Below are 26,665 nucleotides of genomic sequence, written 5' to 3'. Positions count from 1 at the left end.
TTTTTCCTTTTCCCAAAATGCCCATGTAAGAACACAGATTTGAAAACACCTTGCATATTAAATCAAACATTACATGTGGTTTGTGAGTGGTTAGTTCCAATGTCTATAAACCTGTTTCAATTACCTGAAGAAGTGTTGAGAAAACTGTAGACTGCTCTGGCAATTATTTTGCAGGAGATAAATTTATTTGAATGCTAGTAATCTTTTTCTTATTTATAAGAAACTGTCCAGTTATTTTATGGACAAGCCTTGTTATTACAATGTGTCTGGTAATATAAACAAATATGCAGAAAAAAATCATTAAAAATGGAGGGTGTTTCACCTTAGTTAAAATGTAATTCTCATTGATTGCTTCTCCATGCTCTCTTAAATAAAATACTGATCTCCATCATAAAGTACAAGGACTGACATATAATCTTTATTTCATTTATTTATTTTGTCTCAGATCATTATTTTTTAGTAGTATCTCAATTTCTCCTGTTAATTTTTCATACAAACCTTTCTTTTCACCAATTAGAGTTATTAAATAAATTTAGTAAAATAACAATGCCAAAGTAAATTATCTAAACATAAAATATACAGTCAAAAGTCGTTAATCCAGACTCGTCGATTCCGGATTATCGATTTTTCCGGATTATAGATCATCAGTTTAAATCTGGTAAGATGGCATGCAGAAATTATCAAATTAAAAATATGAAACCATAATTTATGAAATAAAGAGCAATTATGATCTAAAGGATATCAAAATTTACAAAAAAAGAGCTTAATATTTATTTGTTTACTTTATTAAACATTTCTTTCAATGTAAGTTGTTTAAGTTGCTTTGTTTTATGTGACAATACTTTCTCTTTAATTCTATGAACAGACATAATTTCTTCTTCATTTACAAAGTTCCGCTGTTGAAGTCCTATAATTGCTGTGTCGAGAATACCAACTAATTTGTCAATCGAAATTTTTTCGTTTTCAATAACCTCTGTGTCACTTTCTTCACTATCGGAAGCAAATTATAATGAAGAGGAATTTGATTTAAATCATATCAAAGACGGAGTACATCAAGATGAAATACTACATTTAGTAAGGAATTATAAGGCAAATAAAATTAAAACATCTGCCCTGAAGATAAGGATAGTGCTGACAGATCAACTTCCAATTCATTGCTTGTCGCAGCGTTTCCCCCCTCCCCGCCGCAGAGCAGCGTGAAATTGATAAACAGATTTCGGAATGGTTAGATAAACAAAGGATTATGCCTTTATCCATTTTTGCAGCAATTCCACTTTTTGTTTAATGGACTTTGAAACATACTTTCGCTTTGTAGATCCTTTACATATTAGTAAATATATATTAGAAATTCTATTTGACATAATAGAAAGTTCAAGCTTACTTTTATAAAATTGCTGTAACAGTCTGCAAAAAATAATAAGCCGGATCCAATTCGAAGATTAAGGAACAACGCAATCTGCAACATTAACTGAATTAGATAATTTTAGCTTAGCTTATACCTTCCATTATACACTAAACGCGCATGCGTAAACATATTATGCGCATGCGCACAAGCATATTCGCAGCCGTAAAGGTCTTACGCGCATGCGTTGACACGACGCATGTGCAGAGAGTTTGTAGCTTTGAGGTCCGGATTATAGATCATTCCGGATTATGGGTGTCCGAATTAACGACTTTTGACTGTATATGCAAAACTTAAAGGAATAGCAACAAATTGAAATAAATGAACAAAGTTCATTAAATCTAAATATTAAATTTATTATGTCAGTGAAGTAACAAAATATTGCTGATTGTTAAAATAAAGTCAACTTTTCTAAAAGAAAAATACATAGAATTTATAAAAATGTAATCTTTATTTCATTTATTAAACAATGACAAGCAATAAAAATATGTTGCCATTTCTGTTTGTTTAATGAGCTGTAACAAATTAAATTCATTAACTTTCTGAAGCCAGCTGGTACATCAGTTGTACCAGGAAAATGACTTTCTCTAACGCCGGCTATGGTACAACTGTACTACCAGCATTCCCTCCCTATTTTAGAGAATCGCCTATCTGTAGATCTCGGGGTGGTCCATTGTCGCTGCTCAGAATAGCCGCTGGCTACGCATTATTTCCCTCTTTAAATCAGTTTGGCTACATTTTGGCAAAAACCGCAAGTTTTGTCTCGTGCCAATATACTTGAAAATCAAATAGAGGCCATCTCTAATTTTTTTAGTACTAACTTTTGCTATGATTAAAACGTCAGCGATTTTGCACGCTGTTTAAGCTTACCAGATTTAATGCTTTTTAATCGTAGCAAATAAGAATAGATTCCTTTTTTAGATTTAATGCCCTTCTAGAAAATAGCTAAAACCACTTTTATCGTTTACTTCCTTTTTATACTTATGAATAATAAGATTTTATTTTGACATTTTTTTTTTTTTTTTTTTTTTTTTTGGAGTGCATAAAACCCTTAAGAACTATTAAGTCTTTCAAAGTGCTTCTATTATGTAGGCAATTTTATCTGATTTATCAGGAGATAAAAAAGAGACAATTGTATGCATAATAGTTTTTGTGATTTTCATTCATTTAATGATTTCATTCAATGATTGCTTTCAATTATTTTCATTGATTGTAAATTAAATAAAATCAATTTATCTTTAGACCCTCTTTTAGGACGAGATTTGCCAAAAAGTATTTAAATATCAGTAAAGCTCACATTACTTCTGAATTGAATCAAAACATCAGAAACATATTTTAGTCTTATATTGAACTGAAAAGCTTCATTAAACAAAATGTAATTAAAAAAAAAAAAAAAGTAAAAATGTTAAACATGACATTGAATATTTAAAAAACTCAAATTAACATAAATGCATTAAATTATTTAAAAAACTTACAGATTTATATGCATATCAACTTACAGATTTATATGTAATAAAACTTACAGATTTATATGTATTAAATTTCGGCCAGTTTTATTTTCTGAAATTCTTATACTCCTCAAGAGATAAAAGGAATTCAGACAAGTTAATAAAAAAAATATCTTTAAAAAAGGTTGTTATTTTGTCTGTAATAATTTTGTACGCTTACTGAATTACATCAAAGCACACAACAATTACCTGTATAAGGGGAGGGATGCCTTCGCAGAGGACTTTCTAAGGGAAACTGGCTTGCACTTACGTTACACAAAAACCATGAATCCAATCCTTTAGCCGGGATCCAAACCCGAGCGAGCTACAAGTGTTGAGCCACCTTTACTGCTCTACTGAAGAGCCCGTAAAAGAGAAGATAAAGAAAAAGTACTGAAATAACCGGTTTAATTTACTAACCTATATTTCTCAATCGACAGTACATAAATTACGCATATGAGGGGATTATTTGTGAATAAATAAACTGTACTGCACTTTTCTCCACTATTTCATATTATGATGGAATTATTGCATTTCAAAGTTATTTCTCGTGAATTAATTTTGCTCCGTTCATGATTTTTTATATTTTCAAAGAGAAAATTTCACACTTTAAATAAAAAAATGCACGAGATGATACTTTATGCAAAATTTGGCGTAAACAGTTTTCTTAATTTTGCTTTGAAAATATTCCAGGGTAATTGTTTTCATTACTGGAAGAAATATGAAAAACAGATTTACTACATTGTGTCAACACCCAATATGTCCTTATTCTTTTGAAAACGTGAAAGATTACTCTTTTTAAAATAAATTAGAAAATATATTTACTGCATCAATGGAGGGGGAATAACAACTTTTCTCATTAGGAAAATGTCAAAGAGAGGCAAAACTGTTTCGGATCACGCCGGTCTGAAGGCTATATTATGAGAATTTTGGCTCGGTCTTAGAAGGTTAAACCTTTTTTTGCTAAAACAATTCACAGATGAGAAAACATTGGCAAATTATGCAGACTTTGATTAAGAAACAAATCATATGCTTCTAGACAATGTATTATTCTACAAAAATGTTGGAAAGAAAATAACTTCTTTTATGATCTATTCCTATTTTATTTAGTCATGTTTTTTAATTCTCAATCCAATTATCTTTCATTTATGGCTGAAAATTCCCAAAATTTTAAAATGTATTCAACTCAGGGCCCAAGAAGTGTGTATATTTTAGTCTTATATTGAACTGAAAAGCTTCATTAAACAAAATGTAATTAAAAAAAAAAAAAAGTAAAAATGTTAAACATGACATTGAATATTTAAAAAACTCAAATTAACATAAATGCATTAAATTATTTAAAAAACTTACAGATTTATATGCATATCTCACAGCAGGATTAGTCTGAAATTATATCAAATCAAATAAAAATCCAATTAAAAAATGAAATTAAAGTAATAATTCACAAATCAAAATTAAATGAAATAAAATGTTCAAACATAAAAAAATTAGAAATAAAATTATCAAAATAAATAAACAGACTATTAAGTAATTGATGCAAACACTTTTCTGTTACAAATATGCTCAGAATCATCTTTTGTTTCAAAAATAGTTTATAAAATATCAAATAATTAAATAAAAATCATTTTATTTTAAATTAGATATAAGCCTAAAATTAAACCATAGAGTATGACATTCATTAAAACTTACCTTACTTTTCACATTTTTTAAAAATGCACCGCCTTCTTTCTAAAAAAGATTAACAAAATTCAGTAACAATAATAAAAGGATATTACTTTCAATTGAACTAGTTTTTCTACTCATTTTACTGCTTAGTTGTAAAGTTTGAGTAGAAGTGCTGAAGAAAATTAGTAGCAGGAAAATATAATATTTATTGAATAAATTTCAGACACAATAATTATTGAACTAAACACAATAGTCAGTGAATAAATTTCACAGATTAAAGCAGAAATTAGAAATACCTTCATAGTTGTGACCCATTCTTTATATTGAGATTTCAAATTGTGACTTGAATGAACCTCATAAGAGTTAACTTCAAACTCAAATTCATCACTGAAACCAGTTCCAGAATTTAGCATGTCTAATCTACCTTCAATGAACTATAAACAAAAATGCATTTTCACATATCCACTAATTTAAAAAAGAAAATATGAAAAAAATCTTAATAGCCAAAGAGAGTTAGCTGAATATGGATCAACACATATTCACAATCACAAGCAAAAATAAAACATTATTTTTAACAGCAATGCACAGTTTCAGTAGATTAAACTTTCATTCCGATAAAAATGCTGATTAATTAGCAAAACATTTTCCCTGAATATATATGAAGGCAGTAATGTAATAAAAAATTTCATGCAGCATAATTCATATCAGTAAGAAACAGTCAATTTTTTTTCTTAACCATGCATTAGAGCAAAGTTTTGTACTTTTAAAGTGTTTTCCAAACGTTTCTGGATGGTAACCTCCACTTGAATTTTTTTGGTAATGCTATGTGTAATATATAGAGACAGGGAGTACATATGCATATTTGCATGTATGAATGATAAAATTTAATTTAGTTATTTGTTCTTTCTGTTCTAAAAGCCATATCATACCTATAATTAAACTTTATGTGTATCATTCCATATGTATAAGTTTTTCATGTCACTCACACAATGCTGATCAGCTTTTTGAATAATGAAAGTAGATTAAAAATAAACAAAAGTATTAAAAAACAAATTTTTAAGAACAAAGATGAATATTCCTCTTCTAATCCCTGCCTTCATCAATAAAACGTGAAATCTAAAAGTTGTGAAAACTATGTCAGTTTATGTCAGAAATCCCTCCATACAAATATGCAATAAAAAAAAAAACATTTTCAGATATCTTGGAACTTAATTAACTCTATTGATTCAAAATAAACTAAATCCTATATGTAACACTCAATCACCTTTTTAAAAATTATAACATTACAAAGTTGGCCAATTTAAATATCTAACACTAGTTAATCATATACAAGTGGCTTAAATAAAAATGTGAAACTTATTTTTAGAATTTTTTAACCACAAAATTTAAACATATTGTCTAATAGAAACAAAAGGCAAAAAGAAAAAATTACGTACTTGTTGGAATATCTGCAAGTGAAGCATTGTTTCTAAGAATGGCTGGACAGAGGCTGGTCGAGTCTGTATAAAAGCATCTGCATCAAAACTGATTTTTTCCCCTAGTGTAAATTTTAAAGAATCTCGATAGCCACCAATCAGCTGAACTAACGCTCTCATAAAAGCTCTTGAAACACCATCTCCCAACATCAAATTTGGATTCTTAAGATTTCTTTTCAATGAAGATACCTGAAAAATTACAAAATAAGCATCAGCTGATTTAAATAAAAAGTAAAATTGAGTAAAAAGTAAAATTTCAAATGGACACTAAAACACTAAACACTAAATTTCAAATGGACAATTAAAACTAAATAGCTTTAATTGTAACTGCAAAATTAAAAATTCTGTTTAATTATCAGAAAACTGCATGTGGTTAGTTACATCTAATTTGACAATACACTATCAAAAAAAAGTAATTGTTTTATTTCATTCCAGAATTCCTCACAAGGATTTTAAAGCTAACTACAAGGATAATTGCAGTTGCAATAACATTTGCTATAACCATAATCACACTCACACTAACATACTTTTTAAAACATAAAAGACATGATTTTTCCCTTCTCTTCCTTACAATGTATCTAACAGAAAGAGATTGTTGCACACAGTTTAATACTGTAAGAAGTTCAAATGACATGCATAAAAATGATGCTGGGAGAAATCAAATCGGATATGCAAGCATTTGTTATGACTATACTTTGGGAAGAAATATTCCCCTCTTTACTAAAATCATGAAATGTTTTGGAAAAAAATCAAGAAATATTTGGCAATAAAGCAAAAAATTACTGATTATGCACATATGTATATATTTCTCAATCTGTTCCCATTAATAAAAAAGTTTCCTGATAAGTTATATCACACTGTGAGGATTATTAAAATTAATGAATGCATTCTCAAATTGCTCAGCCTTTACAAAATTGATATCAAGTTTGGTTCAAAGTTCAAGAAACTCATATAGTAAGAGTTAATCGGAGTCCAGACAGTACTATATAATGTCTCATATAAACTAATCTGCTACTGCCCGAGTAACTTCACTTTCTTCCTGAAGATACTACATTAGCACAGATAATTTTATATCAAAGCAGCACACAGATTTAATATACCAGGTTGAGGATGTCGATAGCAATCTCGTTACGGCATGCAAACTTTGAAATTCATGAAAGCATATCAGCTGTCAGCAACCAAACCTCCAATTGAAATTAAAAGTATATATAATTTGGTATCAATAAAAAAAACATTAAATGCTTACTTTCAAATGTGTCAAATGCTGATGCAATATCGCACTTATTTTCCTTGAAAATTAAGACTAAAAAGGGCAATATTTTAAATGGTCCTACATTTAATGGATTTCAAATTATAAATGTTAGTATATAAGAAGCACTTTCTCATTGTGACATACTTTGAGGTTGAATTTTTGTTTATTCATTAATTTTAACATATCATACCAAAGCCTCCCTACTCAACATTCTGTAGAGATGCTTGAATTTATCATAACATCGCAAACTTTTTGTTTAAATAATAAATATAATATATATTATTTGAATATAAATATTAATACTACTAAAATAAATACTAATACACACACTGACCAATGAATTAGAAACCCATGATCAATATTTTATTGGACCATCTTTTGCACAAATAACTAACTGCTCTGATTCATTTGGGCATTGAGGCTACATGCTTCTGTGTCCAGAGAATACCATGCATTGCTTATGCAGTTTTTTAGATCTTGTAAATTAGATGGAAGAGGAGAGTACTGCCGGATGCGTCTTTCCACAATATCCCACACATTTTTTATGGGGTTAAGATCCGGGCAATGTGGTGGCCAGGGAAGGTGTTGGAAGTCAGACTGGGATTCAGCGAACCAATTTTAAACACTTCTGACAGGATGTACATTTGCAATATCGTTCACAAAGTATCCGAGGCCATAAAGGTAAAACTGCAACACTGCAGGGTGCAATTGATCTGTCAGTATACAAAGTATCCGAGGCCATAAGGGTAAAACTGCAACACTGCAGGGTGAAATTGATCTGTCAGTATATCTAGGTATCTCATGGCTGTTTGTTTACCCCCAAGGAACACCAGGGCTCCACTTCCATGCCAGTAGAACATGCTCCATATCATGATACTTCCATCAGAACCTTGCCCAGTATGAGTAAGGCAAGATGGATTCATGGCTTCATGGGATTCTTGTCAAATTCAATGTTTTCCATCAGTGCAAAATAAAGTGTAATGTGACTCATGCGACCACATTAATTACCCATTTCCAATCCTCAGATGCCCAGCATCTTCCTTCCCGACACCACTGCAAACGAATTCTTACAAGTTGGACAGAAACGAGTGGTTTTTCTCACAGGCACCCTACTATGCATTCCTATCCTCTGCAATTCTCTGCGCATGGTTCAAGCTGAAATCTGTTGGGAAGAGCCTTGGTTGATGAACTGTGTCAGTTGAAGTGCAGTAGAGTCCCTTTTCTGTCATACAATTCGTTGGTGACACTGTTGATCACTTTCTTGGAAAACTGTGCTTGATTCGCCGTTACATCATCTAGAGAATGACTGTGGGTTCTGATTTCAACTTTTGAAAACCTTTGATATGGCTGTTTTTGAGAACCCGGTGAGATTTGCTGTCTTCGAAAACGAGGTCCCTCCTAAATGCGCAGCAACAATAAGCCCTTTTTCAAATGGTGAAAGATCTGTTGTTTTTCCAATTTTAATTCATTCATCGTGAAAAGAACTCTTACACCTTACTTACACTAACATTCTAACTACATGTAACCCACGTAATATGAAAAAATCTGCATGCTTCATCTCTAGCATGCATTCAAATGAAAATCTCAAAGGTTTCTCATTCATTGGCCAGTGTGTGTATAAATATAGTTACTAAGAATGAAAAACCACAAAAATGCTATATCTTCTTGATTTATATAAAATTATGAAATAAAAATAAAAAATACTTACTATTTCTGGTGGCAAAGTTTCTAAGTCTTTGAATGGAGTCCTCACACGATTATTGTCAGCATCTAACATCACTACTTCGCTCAGTTCACTCTGTCTGAATTGCTGTTAAAAAGAATGTTAAAAATTTCAGAATTAGGCAGAATGAGATCTCTTTAAAAATTTTAAGAGGTTCAATAATACAATACTACATATTCATTTTACAATAAGATTTTGAAATGAATAAACTTCAGATGACTTAAAAAAAAAAAAAAAAAAAAAGAGTACTAAATATAGTTAAGGTTGATCCTTGGCATATTTTTGGAATAAGAATGTTTGTCACCCAAGCAATTCTAAAAAAAAATAATACTGCAGATTGTAAATAAAATTTCTGTAAATTTTACAGAATAAGGCATTAATTTTTCAGTATAAAGTTTAATTTCAACAATATTGTAAGTGTCTAATAGAATACATAAAACTTCCAGTGGAATAAGTAAAGAGCAGGAGTAACTAAAGTTATTGCCAAATTCTATAAAACATCACCCAACATTTATTTCAGAATTATTTCCATAATTCCATTATCAATCTAATACTTAACATAAAAAATAAAGTTCAAACACAGGCACGATAGAAAAATTACATTTAGTACAGGAATTTAAATAATGAGAGATCTTTCTAAAACATATCAAACTGTATTTTCAGATTTAAATCATGAAGAACTTTTTTTCTTAAATCTTTCAGTGCTGTCATTAGATAAACTAAAAGATAATACACCACATCCACAGAAATCCTTACCTGACCTTTAATTTCACAACCACTGATCACAGACTTCTAAATACAGAAATATTTCAAATGATGCAACATTTCCTGTTGCATCTAACTTTTTATACATTTCCCTGCTCTGAGTCCCCAAATTTCTAAATAAATTAGAATAACTCAAATTTGATTTTTTTTTTCAGTTAATAAATAAATTAGAATAACTCAAAGTTGATTTTTTTTTCTTTAAATGCCATTCAGCGCTATTACTTTGTAATTTACTAATGCATAATGTTCTTTAATTAATAATTTTTTTACTACAGGTATGCCAAAAGAATTTTCACACTAATAACTAATAAATTTTGAAATGCTAGAAATATGTTATTAATATTCTCATGCAGCTTTATTACTTTAAATTTTTAATCTAAAAATCATACAGAAAAATTCATTAAATTAGAAATAATTTAATTTTATGATTATGGCAATATTGAAGTATGTCAGTGTTTTCTAGAACAAGAATTTCGTAAGATTCCGTGAATAGGATATATTGTTTGAAAAAATATATTGATGGTAATTTGCACAAAAAATCCTTGTCACTTAATCTGTAACAACAATAATCTTTTCCTGGACTGATATATTATTTCAAGTTAAGTACACAAACATTTTGCTCTTCAATTTGTGTACAGACATTAAATATTAAGTTCAACTTTAAAACTAAATATATTGGCTTATTTTAGTCTCACAGAAGTCAAACTTTTAATAAAAATAATTTTTATATATGTATACAGAGACTAAAGAAACACATAAAACATTAGAAATCAAAAAAGCAACAACATGAATAATTGTGTAATTTAATAAAAATAATAAAATAATTCCAGAATTCACAATGCATCAATTTATTATGTTACAATCCTGAACACAAACAGTCTATTCTATAATATTTTAATTAACACAGATTACATACAGAAAGAATTTTAACTAACAATTCATAAAACTTTTTAAAAAAGCATTAACTTATCTGCCAGAAATTGAATTGAATAAACATTTTCTAATACATTCTAAATGCCAGTGTTTCTTCTAGTGCCCAAAAGGGCTATTAGAAAGGGATCAAAATAGGATTTTGCATTACTTCACTCTTCATTCGAGTCTGTTGCCATTCAGCAAAACGTAAGATGTAAATGTAAATCCTTCAAATTTAATCTATCAGTTATTGATTAATAAACAATTTTAAAATAATAGATGAAATTCTTAATATTATTATTTTATTTAATGTTTAACCCAACTGATTTAATTAAAAATGCACACAATTCATGATATACCTAATTAAAAACCTTAAATATTTTTATGTTATATATATATTTTCCTGCTTTTCAAATATATCAAAAATTATTAATATTCCAACATTAGTCTAAATGCACATTTCTCTATGTGAATTTTAAAAATTTAATTTTCTAGAATATATACTATATATATATATATTATTGCGTGTGTTCGGGTTCGTTATGAATTGAATGCACAAGTCCAATGAAAAATGAATACAATTTATTATTATCACAACAAATAAAACAAAATGCTTAAATTTCCTCAGATATTTGTACAATATCCCTATATCTCACAGTAGTTATCTTTTAAACTACTAAAAACATTCAATAGAACTAATTCAAAATTGAGAAAGCTAGTCCAATTTCACCGTGAATTCACGTCAGTCAACAACAGCAGTTTTCTAAACAAAACTCATCAAACAACAACTAACAAACTGAGAGGTTTTCATGCCACTTATATAATCTTTTTAAATGCTTGAGAATGTTCTAGCAATTTCTCAAAATCAAAAAGAGATATTTGTTTATTAAATGTTAAATGCATGTGCTCTTGTATTTTTAATTTTCTGGCTTAGTGTTCTCTTATGTGCCGCACTGCACGGAATTTATTCATTGTAACAGATGGCATGACAGACAGCAGAAAGCCACTTCTATACCAATAGGTATTTGGAGTTCAAATCATGGATACGGTACAAGCCTCCGTGACTGCATAGTGTCTTTGCAGAATGGTGGCACTTAAAATCTGTCAGTTGCAAAGCCCTTTCAAAATATTAGTAATAAGAGAAGAAAGATATGATATTGTTAGATCCCATCCAAGCAGGCATTCCCAATTCAAATTGGTATAAAGTTCGGAAAAGCCATTCTGTCATCACAGATGCTTAAGATCTGTGCCCAAACTACAAGTGCACCGTTTGTCCTGCCAATGATTATTTATGGGGTCGTCTTAGTGCTTTAATGACAACAAACAACAATAACAATTCGTTCGAAATTATTCCTTTAGGAGAAACTATAAAAGTTACTAAGTCTTGGTTACTACAAAAATCATTCATATTAACAAATGGAACAAAGAAAGACTGATTTATCTTTAAGACTTTCAGAATCGGCACTAGTCACATAAATCCCATATCATCCCATTTAGATCAAAACATCTGTAGGAATAGTACCCAAGAGTCATGCTTCTCTTTCTTTTTCCAGCAACCTATCAAAAAATACTTTTTAAGATTGAGAGATTTTATGTGTCCCTATTTAATATACGATACAGTTCAAACATTACTCAGGATTTAATCTTTGGTCTATTCATATGGGAATTGCCTCTATTAACCAGCATACCAACCAGAGAGAAAGAAATTAAATTTAAATAATTTAAAAGCTGAAGCTAAACATTCTAACAGGAAAATGAATCAATAATCAATTTTACAGACAAGATTATACATACAGATAATTGTAACATTTCAGTTAACTACAAACACTTTATTGTAAGTTACCTTTTTTACATCATCTTCAAAAAATTTTATTATTATAATGTGCAGCTGCAATGCAACAAAACATTAAAATGTTGATTTAAGGTTTAATACCAAAATACAAGGTTTGAGAATTTTATAAAATATTATTTATTGGAAAAAACTTTTTTTTTATTTTATACCTTTTACATTTGATATCTTACAATGAATTAACAAATGAAGGTCTGCTCCACACATTTTGCCCATGCTAATAAAACTTTTTTAAAAATAATTCTTATCAACTTAAATTTCTAATTAGATAAATATCCAGACATAAGGTTTACAAAAAATAATAGTACCATCATTGTTACGGAAGGAACCCCTATCAAGAAAGGCATCGGTGCACTGAAAAGAAATTGAAAAAAAAAAAAAAAAAAAAAAAAAAAGAAGAGTACAAATTTATATAATTTCCGATTCAAAGCATCACAATCAAACATACACGGCATAAAAATAGAGAATACAGAAATCTGAAAATTAACATATTGAGTGATTAGCTCTTAAATTTCAGTTAACATGAAAATAATCACTAGCACTTTTTTATAACAATAATACAATTTACGAAAAAATATGAAAACATCATTAAGAATAGCAGAATTTTACAACTGAATATAGAAAATCTAATCTAATTTGAAAATAGTCAATTACTTAAAAGCATTTACAAGACAGAAAAGAAACACACCACAATATTCAACTGCAGTATAAGCACAGGCATCTAATAACAGGCACAGGATAAACAACTCAAGAAATCTGGTAGTTTTCTCTGCTTCCAATGAAGAAGAGCCTGTGTCTGTTTGCCCTCAAAATCAATACAGTCTTGACTGAAATTTATTTCAAGCACAGGGTTGTTGCTTTGCTAATTTTATGTATTTACAGTTTTGTTACATTTGATTTAAATAAGCTATCAAAGGCTTTAATTGCTTAAGGTTAATTAACTAAACAGAAAAATCAGTTGCTCATACTTTTTTGCAAATTATAAATTTAAACAGCAAAAAATATGAGACATATTAAATATCCGAATGTATTCAGTAATTATTTTATTATACTGCATTTTACCTTGATATAAAAGAGGAAGCATAATACATATAATGTAAACAATCTTAACTTTGCTTATGAACATTTTGCCAGAAAATATAAGGTTATAAGAAGACACCAGCATATTTAAAATTAATAACCTACAAATCATTAATAACAGAACTATGGTTTTAATTTCAGAATCAAGAATTAGACTGGACCTTTAAAACATAAAAAGCAGCCCTAAATTTTAGTACTAGCTATTAATAAACAACAAATTTTCTTAACTAAAAATATTTTATGAATTGGTTTTGCCAGGCCAGCGCAAACTGACCAAATCCCATTATTAAAGATCTTAAACTACAGGGTGGTTATATTTAAAGTTCAACTTTCAAATGGTCATAAAACGAAAATTACCGCACCAAATATTATCAAACTTGGTAATCGTGTAAAGGAGGTCATGGGAATTTATTTGCCGAGGGGAAAAAGTCCAAAAAGTCACCACCAGAGAGGAAATGGCACTGTATGCAATATTGTTAAACATAATAAGGGTCAGAATCTAACTTAACCTTTTGTTATAGGGGTTTAACATGTCGTACACCCTTACGAAACACTGACATAAACAAAATTACCATTTAAAGGCAAGAAAAGATACCATGCAGTAGAGAAGTCTACGGATTATGATTCAGAATCATCCATTTATGTTGTAATTTCATTAGCATCTGGTGTGTGTGTATTTAATTATGGCAAAGCACACTAGGGCTATCTGTCTATTGGGAGGGATGCCTTCGTGGAGGACTTTCTAAGGGAAAATGGCTCGTATACACGTTAAACATGGGGAAAACCATGAAAACACCCATGCAGCCAGCCCGTTCGTGGGATTCGAACCTCGGACCGAACTACCAGCGTTCCGCGTTTTTACAGCTCGGCCGTTGGTGGGCCTTCATTAGCCTCTAGAATCACACAAATTATAGCACAAAAACTATGTCTTCCTTATACATTCATTCACCAAAAGTTATGAAAAGGCTTCATATCATTTACTGACTCAGTCTAATTTGAAGAGAAAGAGTGTGACAGGATTTCAAAATTTCAAAAGTCATCATGCAGTATTATTACCTTGAATTGCACAATATTGAATTCTACCAGCATTAGAAGAACACTGTATATCAATGACATGATTGTTATGTTGTTTAGCTGTTTATCAGTTGTTGATCAAGAGCTGTCTTTTTGGCTTGATATCAGCTGTTTATCAAAAGATGTCCCCTTGCCTTCCAGCTTACTAGAGCTTCTAGTTCTATATATAATTCCAGTTTATCAGGGATTTACTCCAATGTTCCTGATTCATTTTGACATATGAAAGATACAAGATATGTACTTATAATGGCACAATAAGTTCCATCTACCTCTCTTTTTCAAGGTGTATGTGCAAATATCTGTCTTTAGCCCAAGGCAAGGAAAAAAGAAACAAGAAATGCAACACAAATGAGAAGAAACATGTATAGCCACGGAAACATCAAAAAAGATGGATAACCAATTATATGTAGCTATGAGAGTTAAGTCTCAGACTTATTGACTGAACAGCCACTTGTCGAAAACACACATGCAACATTTTGTTCATTGAGAATATGTTAAAACTTAACTATGTGTTAAAACTGAGAACCCCTTGCATGCTAGTCAAAAAGTTAAAATGAAATACATCATAATTCCCCTGATTTTCCTTATAACTACTATAAATACTTTTCATCATAGATTGTCTAAATAAATGTTTAGTTGTGCTGCAGTTTAATTACTCATAAGCCATTTAAACTGTTATCTGTGTAAAAATATAAAATTATTATAGCATTTCTTTGTCCTGCAAAACTTTTTATACTCAGAACAAAGAATAAGGCTGCAAACTTTTATTGTCAGGGGTTTGTCCGTCATTATTTCTTAATGTTATTCCAGAATTTTGATACTTTTTATTCTTTCATCATTGCATCATGAAACACAGAAAAAAATGTATTTTTCAGTTGTTTGACACATGGTAGATCTCATGATAGAATAAAGACTGTTTTCACATAAACTGTTTTTATGGATAAACATAATTTTTTAACAAAAAGCATTCAAATGATAAAAAAAAAGCCCAAAACTATCACAATTTAAAAAACTAAACATAGTATTACTATATTTTGCTGCGATCCTATGAAGTTTTATCCTTAAAAAATTATAGCACAACAGAATTGTAATTAAATAAACTAAGTGTGATGTTTGCTTATTCGGATGTTCGAAAAATTTGAATAATACAGCTTCTATTCATCAGTATGCAAAATACGTAGGTATTGAAGTGAAGACCTTTTATTATTTAAAAAGAAAAAAAAAAAAAAAGAAGCTTAAGAAAAATCTTTACTTCCCTCCAAAAAATTCACTTAAAAAAGAAAAATCAGTTCTCTTATTTTATAAAACAATGAAAAAACTAATTCTGACAAAGTTAAAGAATGAAATTGCATATATTTTCCTATGTGTGCAACTCATTTCCATTTCAAAGCAATTTTTAACTATGTAAGCCTTAAACTTAAGTACATGGTCCTGTTTCAATGTTGCTCATACAGCCTTTACGCAATATAAAACTGTTTTCTCAGATGCTAAATATATGGTTAAAAATATGGGGAAATTTATATATGTCTTAAAAGTGACATCTAAATTAACTAGCTTCTTAAAAGCCTGGATCTTAACACTAGCATAGAAAACCATGTAGTTATTTTTGAAAGTCTCAAGAAAAAGATTTGATATTGTAAACACTGAAGGCTTTTGGTGACATAGATATAACAATGAATTATATAAATTATGTAACAAAAGTAATACTACAAAATACAATAAATTGCATGAAATCTGCTAACATGTTTGCCAAATGAATTCTTCCTAATTAATATTTAAAATTTTTAAATAAAAACCAATACGAAAATAGTCAAACGAAGAATTGGGCTTTGATGTTTAACATTATTAAAATTATAAAATTACAAACTGAAAAACTGCCCAAATGGAAAACAAAGTGGAAGAGAGTTCTAAAGAAGGCCATTCCTCACCCTGGCCAAAAGATGATGAAACTTCTTAAAAATATTTGTACTGCACTATTTTTTTTTAATTTCCTTATTAAAGCAGATACGGCATTCACTTTGGCAAAATTTGGCAGCATTTAAAATTAATTTGGCAGAATTAGAAAACATATGGCAAGCTTCAAAAAAAATTAAAACCCACAATATGTGGGAAGCAGGAATAAAATTTACTGACATTTGTGGAGGTATAAATTTGGCAATTCTTGCTGTTATATAATAAAATAATTGCTCCCTCTTTACATATTGCCTGCCATATAAATACTCTTAAATAGGAACCCAAACAATGATGATTAGATTAAAGGAATCACAGCAATCCAAATACATTGTACTTCCTCTATGTACTTTTTTTTTTTCTTTTTTTTTTTCGTTTAATCATCACCATTAAAGATTTAGTATTTTATCTGCTATTTGCACATTACTCCTTGCAGATTCTTCCAAGATCCCATAGTTTGGGAAAAATTCTGCCTATACTATCTTTTTACTTGACAAGTGGACATCAATGGTGACAATTTTTTCAGTACCACCAATTTTACTTTGAGATTTTGATCAAAAACAATGTAAGGTATATTTTAATTTTATAACAGTTATTTTAATTTCAAGTGCTTTCCTATCAGTTCTTGTCTCCAAGAATCATGAATGCAAATGAGTTAGAAGGAGTATTTAAGGAAGGTTCATGAAAGAGAGCTAGGAATCCTGAGTAGTGCATGTTTGCCTTTAGGCTAAATCTCTCTCAAAGCTGTTACGCTCAGCTGTATGTTAGGTGCCTTTTGATATACACCGGCTAGTTTAAATTAAGGGTCAACTATATTAAATCTTGTGTTTTAGCTTCGGCTAAGTCTCTCTTAGTTAATTATAGTTTAGTTCTTATTTCGAGTTTAAGCCCGAGTGGAGGCTTTGTTGTAAACCCGAGAAAGGGGCCAACTGTTCATCTTATTTTGAGTGAAAAATAAAGGGTAGGTAACTCTTCTTGAGTCTATGTCTTTAGTTATTTGAACTTGACAACAAGCCACTTAACACTTCACTAGGTTCCTCAATGTTCATTTAGTAGAATAAGAGTGAGGAACCCTACAACAAGCTACAAGCTTTGCTCTTATATTTCTTACAAGTAATCTCTATGTTTTCAGCATATTTAAATGTCTGTTAATAGATGTTAATTATTCACCCCAACAATATGAAGCACAAAGGAATAACATAAGAAATCCTGAAAGTATGAAACCAGTTATCAGCACAGAAACTTTTTTTTCCTCTCCTGAAATTTTTTATCCAAATGATAAATAGTTTCATTTGGTGACCATTTTCCCACTTTTGCTCAGTATGCAAAATTCAGTGCTCTTATGGAAGAGAAAAATTGCTTTTTTTTTCAGTTGATGACATGCTAAATATGGTTACCAGTTCAATGAGGAAAATAATATGAAAACTGAACATTACTGCAACGAGAAACTACTGCTTATTTTCTAACTGATGGAAAGTTAAAAAACAGGTAACATTTCAAAGAAAAAAAAATTAACTGAAGAAGGTATCATGTGGTCTAAATTGAGTGTGAAGATCAAATGTGCTGTACATTAAAAACATCAAAGAAAAAGAATTGCTTCTTTAATAATTAGTTTTAAATTTAATACTGTAAATATTTTACAGAGAAAAGGAAGTACTGAATCAATGACATCACATTGACAGTACTGCAATCAAAACAAGTGAAAATCAAATTTGTATCAGATTAAAAATTAGGTACTTAAATTTGCTGATTTCCAGGACTAATCATCTCCTGATTTTGGTGACTGACGAAGGTTACTGCTTTAATGAGAAAGTATCTTATATTTTTACATTACTTAAATAACAAAAAAAAAAAAAAAAAAAATATTTTAGAAAAAAGGTGTCAATAAATTTAATTTTACTCAGCCTAGAAACTCATAAAAGCAATTCCAATAATAACAATTTTACTTCTGCGCTTAATTTATGCTAGTATACTTTACAAAATTTTGTAAGGTAAAAATATAATCAATAATTACCTTAAATAGTCAATCAAATGCTTAGGAAGCATTGGAATAAAAATGTGTTGCCTGTAAAAATTTAAAAGGTTTAATCATTAACATGAAGCATAAAGTAATTAATACCAAACAAATTATTAACAACTTAATCATTGCTGATACAGCAAGTCTCTGCACTGATCTCTAATGTTCATATTAAACTATATACTATAATTTCTCTCCTATATATGTAAATTTCTCTCATATATATATATATATATATATATATATATATATTTCATTATTAATTTTCTATTTACAATTATCTCCTAGGAAAGAAAGCATAAAAACTACTGTAAACTGAAATTAGGAATCGTTAATCCTTAAAAAGACTGGGTTAAAACAATTAAAAATTTTAAGGAAATGGTATTTTTTAAGAGGATTGTGTTAAAGTAATTACAAAATTGTTATAAAATTAAAAGAAGTTTAGAATTTGTAATGGTATGCATCAAAAATGTAAAATTTAAAAAAGAAAAAGAATAGTACATACATAAAAATGAGGTAGAACTGTCCATACATCAAAAAGTGAGTAAATCATTGTTGGTTTCCTAGAAGAGGGATTTACCAAGGAGAATCATCCCTCTCTCAAACAATTTGCATTAATTCAGGTATGGTTACATTTCATCTCCTTCGTATGTTTTAATAAATTATTTTAGTTTCAAAAAATTAATATATAAAACCAAAAAAATATTACACCCAAAGGGGCCTTTTTTTAACGTTTTGTGAGTTACCTTTATTTATTAAATATCATCTTATTTGCATTTAAGCCTTAAAATTTAATTCAACAGCAATATCGCAAAATAATTTAAAAAGAGCGTATTTGGAATTTCTGATACACAGTCTTGCATGCAGGAGATAATTTCCCCCCCCCCATACAGTGTTGCCACTGCTCGCTTTGAAATCACAGAGTTTGTTAATCAATAATTTGTTAAGTTTTACAAAATATGAAATAGATAATAAAACAAATTCCAGATCAGGGCTTTCCCATATTTGGGTGAAGGATTATGTTATTCAAATTTTAATGGCTCTAAGTACCATTGTTTCATCACAATGAGAGAAACATACATACATTTATGCAGATTCGTCATTTTTTAATTTCTTTAAATATTATGCAAGGCTCTAACATTTGGTGGGCAAAGCAAAACTAATAGGCCTTCTGGGATACAAATTGGTATTTAAATGAATAAGTAATAATTTTTAAACATGAAGCTAACTCCCTGATGCAATCAAAAAATAGCATATTTATACAAATTTGTTAACTGATGAGGAATTTAAATTTAGACATCTATAAAACCAATATAAGAATATAAAATTATTATATAATTACAGTCAAAAGTCCTTATCCGGACTTCGGAGATTCCGGATCATCGGAAGATGGCATGCAGAAATTATAAAATTAAAAATATGAAACCGTAATTTATGAAATAAACAGCAATTATGATCTAAAGGGTATCAAAATTTACAAAAAAAAAAAAAAAAAAGCTTTATTTATTTGTTTACTTTATTAAACATTTCTTTCAACGCGTGCATGAGTAAAGCATACATTACACATAGTCGAAATTAGAAAATTGCAACCAGAAAACTATTTGATGTGTGTTCGTGATATTTATAATGACGAGGAATTTGATTTAAATCATATCAAAGACGGAGTATATTGAGATGAAATACTACATTTAGTAAGGACTTATAAGCTGAATAAAATAAAAACATCTGGCCTGAAGATAAGGATAGTGCTGACAGATCAACTTCCAGTTCCGCAGAGCAGCGTGAAATTGATAAACAGACTTCGGAATGGTTAGAGAAATAAAGGATATGCCTTTATCCATTTTTTGCAGCAATTCCACTTTTTGATTGATGGACATCGAAACATGCTTTTGCTTTGTAGATCCTTTGGCAGCTCCAGAATCGGAAATTCTTTTTGACATAATCGAAAGTTCAAGCTTACTTTTATAAAATTGCTCTAACAGTCTGCAAAAAATAATAAGCCGGATCCAATTCGAAGATTACGGAACAACGCAATCTGTAACATTAACTGAATTAGATAATTTTAGCTTAGCTTATACCGTCCATTATACATTAAACGCGCATGCGTAAAGGTATTATGCGCGTGCGTAAACGCATTAGTTTGTAGATTTGAAGTCCGGATTATAGATCATTCCGGATTATGGACGTCCGGATTAAAGACTTTTGACTGTATTATGTGTTAATTACATGCATACATAAAAAGATAAGCCAAAAATATTAATTTAATCTTAATTTGTAGTTCAAATTCCAGTTTGCTATTGTGAAGTTTTTAATCAAAAAGCATGTTCACTGGAATTGACCCTTTAGGTATGCTTAAGTTTATCATAAGAGAGGTGGGAAAGAGTGTTAAAAATGGTACATGTAGATAGAAATAGTAAGAAGTGAATTCAGATTATGACTATTATTTAAATAAATTACTTTGCATTTAAGCAAACAAATCAAAATTAAAAAATCATATTATTATATATAATTCTGGCAGCAGCAGGATACGACCACTGCCAGAGTTAAGAAAGAATATCTCCCCCCCCCCCGCCATCATTAATATTTTGAAGGCGAATTTTGCTTCATAAAGATTTTAAATTTTGGAATATCATTAGTAATGCATTTATGCCAGTGATCAGATACCGACAGATCTGCAATTCAGGACTAATTATTCATTTTAAGGCAAGTTATTGGTGTATGCAAAGCTTTATTTTATTAAAATCTGCAACCAAATGGACCAAAATGAACAAGTAACAATTTCAGGTAGACTGATACTTTTACAGCCCAATGATATTCTTCAAAAGAGAAACAAAACCCCTCTTATTCTTGGATATGTAGCATAAAAACCAGGAAATTTTGAGATTAAAATCTCGTGAAAAATGAGCCAATATAGGTTATTATTCTCTCAATAAACATTAATGTCTTATAAGGAAATCGAAATGCAAGTTCTGTTAGTACTTTAAGAAATTTGAACATATCTGATACAATATTAACTTAACTGTTTTTGCTTTACAAAGCTTACATTAATTCAACTCCTTACCTATAAATAAAATATTTCTGATATGCTAACATATTGTAAAATAAAGCATATTTTGATTAGAAATTATTTGCTATAATTAGAGGCAAAATAATCGCGAAAGTGCACATCATTTTGTTTTGTTATCTTTGATTTCATAAAATGTATGATGATGTGCTTCATGAACTCAGTATGCTATATACACTGCTGGCCATTAAAATTGCAACACCATGAAGGAAAGAAAATACAAAAAAGATATTTATTGTATGTAAACAGCATGGCATGGAGACAAAATGATTAAACTTTTAAACAGTTTTGGGGTTTACAAGGATGCAAAATCAGTAGAAACAGCTACCACCCCTAGCAGCTAAAACGGCCCCTTACCCTGTTAAGGCATGGAATTGAACTGGTGTTTGATGACAGAAACGCACAACTCATTCCATGCTGCTGCAAGTTTATAGCACATTTCGTTGACCGAGTCAGCTGGAAAGGGATGGCAGGCCAGTCTCTCAGCAACCCATGACCAGACGTTTTCAATCTGGAGACTTATCAGGCAAAGGCAGCAATCGAATATCTTGATCATTGGGGAATGTCAGAACATGATGTTCAGCATGTGGTCTTGCATTATCTTGTTGGAAGATGGGGCACAACTACTGGACATAAGATGTCAGAAAGGTATTGATCTGCTTTCAAAATTAGCGTTGATCCAAACTAGAGATGTGTGTATCGTGTACGCAATGGCTGCCCAAACTATCACACCAGGTTCAGGGTCCGTATGCCGATATCAAATACAAGCAGAAGACATTCAGTCTGCTCGGAGCCTCCAGACATCTATACATTTCTTATTATTATTCGAGGCATAACATGATATTCTGAGCAAACTCCGAACTTACAAAGTGCTTTCTGAATGAAAAATCCATTACACAACTTTCCTTTTATGCAGTTCTTGAGATGACATTTCTTCCCCCTCCGTCATCCAAACACACTTAAATACAAATCATTTGCATATCCCAACCTCTTCTTCCTTTCACGTGATCTTGACGTTCGTCAGATGATTCCTTCCTGGTGTTGCAATTTTAATGGCCAGCAGTGTATATAAGCATTATCAAGTGATCTTGTGCATCTTTGCAAATCAGCTTGAATTAAGTCATTATATTATTTTATAATGTCTTTAAAATACCTTAGATTAAAAAAAATGAAACTGTGAAGAACTAGATGAATGTAATGATCTTAAAATATGAATCAGTATTCCTCCATAAAAATGATTCTATAACTAAAACAAAAATAACACAAAAGTAAGGCTAATATTAAATTATATAATTATTTGAAATATAAAACTTTTTTAAGCATTTGTGTCACATTCTTCTTATTGATTAAATAGTTTATTTAATATATTACACTCAAGCATTAACTTCGTTTACTACATTGTTCAAAAGAAAAGGTTTACTCACCAATGCATTGGATATATAAGAGTATTTGCAGCCTGAACACAAGCACTTAAGCGACTTAATTTCTTAGAAGTTACAAGTATTCTACGTTCATGAAGCATACTACAAGAAACATAAACTATGTTAAAGAAGATACAAATACCTTGCACTTATATGTAATTCCTATTTTATATCAGAAATACAATCTGTTATAAAGTATTTTTCAATATGTTCTGATTAACAGACTATCAATGTTTCAATGTCATTATACATATCACCTATCAAATATTGCAAATCAGCCCAAATTATTTTTTCTTAACCCTTTGACGTGTGCAATATCATTTTATAATTTTTAACTAAAAATTCTAGAAATTGAATATTATGATCCTAAAGACAAATAATATATGAAGTAAAAAAAAATCTATTCTTGCCCATTGATCTGTGGGTGGTGGTCGCACTGTGAAACCAGCATGTGCACGTCTGGGACTTTGAAACTTACTGAGGTAGTAAGATAAAAAAAACTTAACCTTTTCCCATGTGCATTTCAAATAAATGACGAAATTCACAAATTAAAAAAAAAGTATGTAAGAATTGCATTATATGTCAATTTTTTACATTATTTTACAAAGCATATAGTCAGAAAAGATTAAAAAATAAACATTCATGTAATTTTTTTATAGCAGTGAAAACATACATAATAAAAACCTACATAGTAAGGACGTTCGGATAAATGGATTAAAAAACTCAGTAAAGTAAGGATAAAAAAACTCAGGGCATTTTTTTAAACATCAAAGAACAAATATTTTTTGTGACATTGTTCAAAGCATGTTTATTTTTTATTTTTTATTTTTTTTTTATTTTTTTTTTTTTTTTTTGGTACATGCATAGACTCTCATTGCATGTTTCGCACATGTATCTTGTTCTATGAAGTTTCTCCCTTGTGCTACAAAATGTACCCTTTCTGGATTTGCCTTTTACTGGTATATGCCCCGCATTATTTAGTCTCTTTTTGTCTAGAACATGAAATTTGTGGGTTTTTATGTTAATTGGGGAAGGGCTTGGTTTTTATAGCTTTGGTACGGATCTTTCGTTTCTCATTCGTATTTATTTTATTTGTATTTTGTCCCACAATATTTTTTTTAATATTTTTAATTTAATAAAGCTTTTATGCAATTTCTATTTTTAATTATACCAAAGGATGTTTACATTAAATTTAAACCATACAAAGTAATTTATAAAATCACAGTACTAGCATAGGAAACAAGCGTGTTGAGGTCAGAGAAAAATCTCTGGAAAAGAAAAACCTTTTCACTGGGCAGGTGCATGTATTGTTTAGTAATAAAAATAATTCTGTGGTTTCAAAGCCCCTTATCTATATCCAAGTAAAAATAAACATTCCTATTTGAAATGCAGCAAACACCATTGTGAAGAGCAGTGGTTTCAAGGCATGACCACTGAGCCTCTAGAGCAGTGGTTCTCAACCTTTTGACTAACGCATACCATCTAAACAAAAACTGAAAACCTTTAGTACCACCACTACAAAGTACTACTACCACCACCACTCTTGAACAAAGCTCAGATCGCAGAAATTTAGGAGTGTTAGAGAGAAAACTCAATCAGGATGTTGGGGCTTTAATTTTTGAATTTAACAGATAAAAACACTTTGCTTCTTTGCGTTTCTCTTGTGTACAACCAGTGGTACGCATACCACCGGTTGAGAACCCCTGCTCTAGAGGACTTTGAGCAATGTGACACAATGCTCTAGTGGCTCAGTGGTCGCACCCTGAAACCACAAAGCAACAAATGCCATAAAATATAGTACGTTTTTTACATATGCAGTTCAATTATTGCTATTTTTTATTGTTTATAATAGAAATAATGATGGGCAATGAATCACTTTTCAAATTTAAAGTTTTTTATATTAATAAAACAAATTTATTTTGTTTTATTGAAAACTAATTTTAAAAGGTATCTGATTTGAAGAACTAAGACCTAAAAAATCTATGATTTTGCAGTCATTTTGCGTCAGCTAGGGGTAAAACATTAGTAATAAATCGGTTTTCATTCAAAACTTTCAGAAAGTAAAGGAGAAAAAATTCGAAAATTGGTGGTTTCAGGGTGCGACCACCGCATGTCAAAGGGTTAAAATATTCTATGCATGAAAACAAAATATTTCATATAATTTATTTAATTAATTCCTGAATTTTACACTTCAGTCAGAATTTATAATGTATCAAAAACAGCTTTTCAAACCTTTAATTTAACTATAATTAATTAATTCAGATCTCAAGAAGTTTATTTAGTATGATACATAAAATTGGATACTTCCATATCGAAATGGCCACAACATATATGACAACATTTGAAAACATTTGACAACATTTGAAATTTGCATATTTTAGATTGGGTGATTAAGTTTGTCAGATTTGGTAACTTAGCATGGTGGCTATTTTACCAAGGAAGTACTTCAAATTGCAATGACAATATTTTGCTACAATACACTAATCTAAGAAAATAGGTATCTCTTTTCTTCTATAACCATCACATACATATTCTACATACATGAAAAATATCCTAACTTAAAATAAATTACAGTTTTTAGATAATAATATTAATTCTACACATCTTTTTAACGCTGCACTGCTAGCGCGGCATCCCACGGACGCCCCGGATGCTTCTTTTTTAATTGCTTTATAAACGGATGTGTGAGGAAGCTTATGTTGTCATCTACCTTTCTGTCAATTATATATATATATAAGTAGAAATCATCGAAACAATGCTATTTTCATTTTAGTGCTGAGAGGAAGAGGTTATAAGCCGATGCGCACTGCTGGAGTCTAGGAGATACCATGCAACCGTTTCTGATTCTAAAGGTAAGTATTTTAAAATTTATATGTTCTAGTATTTTTAATTTATATTATCAACAGCTGTCCATAGTAGTTTTTTTTCCCATTTTAGTGACAGAAGAAAGAAATTGCTTGTGAATATATTTAATTTTAAATGAAAAAGGATGCATTTCTTTTGGTATTCATAAATTTTATGAGTAACATTTGTTTTTATCATTTATTTTCTTACAAAGATGACTTCTCAGAAAAAATTCAATATGGCATATGAACGTGACAGAGAAACAGTACTACGTATGCTGATGGAAGAATATGAATCAGGTGATGAGTTTGATGATTATAGTGATGCAGAAGAAGATAGAGTGGAAACAAGAAAAGAAAACACAGACACGGAGCAAGGAAAGCTCCAATGATAGCGATAGTGATGATTATATTGCCGATAATTATTTCCCAGGCTGGAATAAATCATCAAAATGATCAAAAGTTTGTCCACCTAAAAATTAAAAATATACACACTCGGCGACATAATATTATCACTCATTTGCCAGGGGTGAAAGGTGTTGCAAAAAACGCTCGAAAGCCGGAGCAATGTTGGGCATAATTTTTCGACAATGGCATGCTATGTAATATAGTTAAGTTCACAAATGAAAAGATGTACACAGTACAGGAAAATTATTCTCGGGAAAGGGATATCCATTTGACCCCGA

General features: G+C 30.0%; 1 protein-coding gene across 1 annotated transcript in view; it reads right to left on the bottom strand.

Moving 5' to 3' along the window:
- Window positions 1–26,665, bottom strand: part of LOC118196848 (DENN domain-containing protein 1B-like) — an 81,613-nt gene that overhangs the window by 33,587 nt on the left and 21,361 nt on the right. The window contains exons 10-17 of the mRNA XM_035368331.2: window positions 23,140–23,238; window positions 18,649–18,699; window positions 12,839–12,884; window positions 8,990–9,091; window positions 5,991–6,218; window positions 4,851–4,988; window positions 4,579–4,617; window positions 4,240–4,272 (exon numbers count right to left, since the gene is read on the bottom strand). Of these exons, the coding sequence (XP_035224222.1) occupies window positions 4,240–4,272; window positions 4,579–4,617; window positions 4,851–4,988; window positions 5,991–6,218; window positions 8,990–9,091; window positions 12,839–12,884; window positions 18,649–18,699; window positions 23,140–23,238 (736 nt within the window). The remainder of the gene's footprint in view (window positions 1–4,239; window positions 4,273–4,578; window positions 4,618–4,850; window positions 4,989–5,990; window positions 6,219–8,989; window positions 9,092–12,838; window positions 12,885–18,648; window positions 18,700–23,139; window positions 23,239–26,665) is intronic.

This window comes from Stegodyphus dumicola, chromosome 9 (genome assembly GCF_044657685.1).
Source record: "Stegodyphus dumicola isolate Sdum_Otavi_A_Nest chromosome 9, ASM4465768v1".
Lineage (NCBI taxonomy): Eukaryota > Metazoa > Arthropoda > Arachnida > Araneae > Eresidae > Stegodyphus > Stegodyphus dumicola.
The sequence above is the reverse complement of the archived record's forward strand: the minus strand, read 5'-3'. Positions and strand labels throughout refer to the sequence as shown.